Below are 314 nucleotides of genomic sequence, written 5' to 3'. Positions count from 1 at the left end.
CTGCCCTGGGGCTGGGCTGGCCACCGCGAATGGCCGGCGTGAGGCTGGGCCAGGGTGGTGCCCGGCATCCCTGGCAACCAGCTCCGGCTTGTCCCAAACAACCAGCGAGCCATGGGCATGCACGGACGCCTCACCTTCCTCCTCCTCCTCCTCCTTGCCCTCCAAGCCCCAGGTAGGCACTTCAGGATCACAGTGCTGGGGTCACCCTTTTCCAGACCCTGGGTGGGGGACTGAGAGACAGAGGACAGGCTTCCCTTGGTTGCTCTCCTGTGCCTGGGGCTGACCTCACAGCGGGCAGAAGGGCACGGAGCGGC

General features: G+C 66.9%; 1 protein-coding gene across 1 annotated transcript in view; it reads left to right on the top strand.

Annotated features, from left to right (window-relative positions):
• Positions 1–111: 111 nt before the first annotated feature.
• Positions 112–314, top strand: part of CDHR4 (cadherin-related family member 4) — a gene marked incomplete at its 3' end in the record, with an annotated part of 5529 nt that continues 5326 nt past the window's right edge. Inside the window, exon 1 of the mRNA XM_010142099.1 lies at positions 112–172. Within this exon, the coding sequence (XP_010140401.1) occupies positions 112–172 (61 nt within the window). The remainder of the gene's footprint in view (positions 173–314) is intronic.

This window comes from Buceros rhinoceros, unplaced genomic scaffold (genome assembly GCF_000710305.1).
Source record: "Buceros rhinoceros silvestris isolate BGI_N320 unplaced genomic scaffold, ASM71030v1 scaffold30478, whole genome shotgun sequence".
Classification (NCBI taxonomy): Eukaryota; Metazoa; Chordata; class Aves; order Bucerotiformes; family Bucerotidae; genus Buceros; species Buceros rhinoceros.
This window is presented reverse-complemented; position numbering and strand designations above follow the sequence as displayed.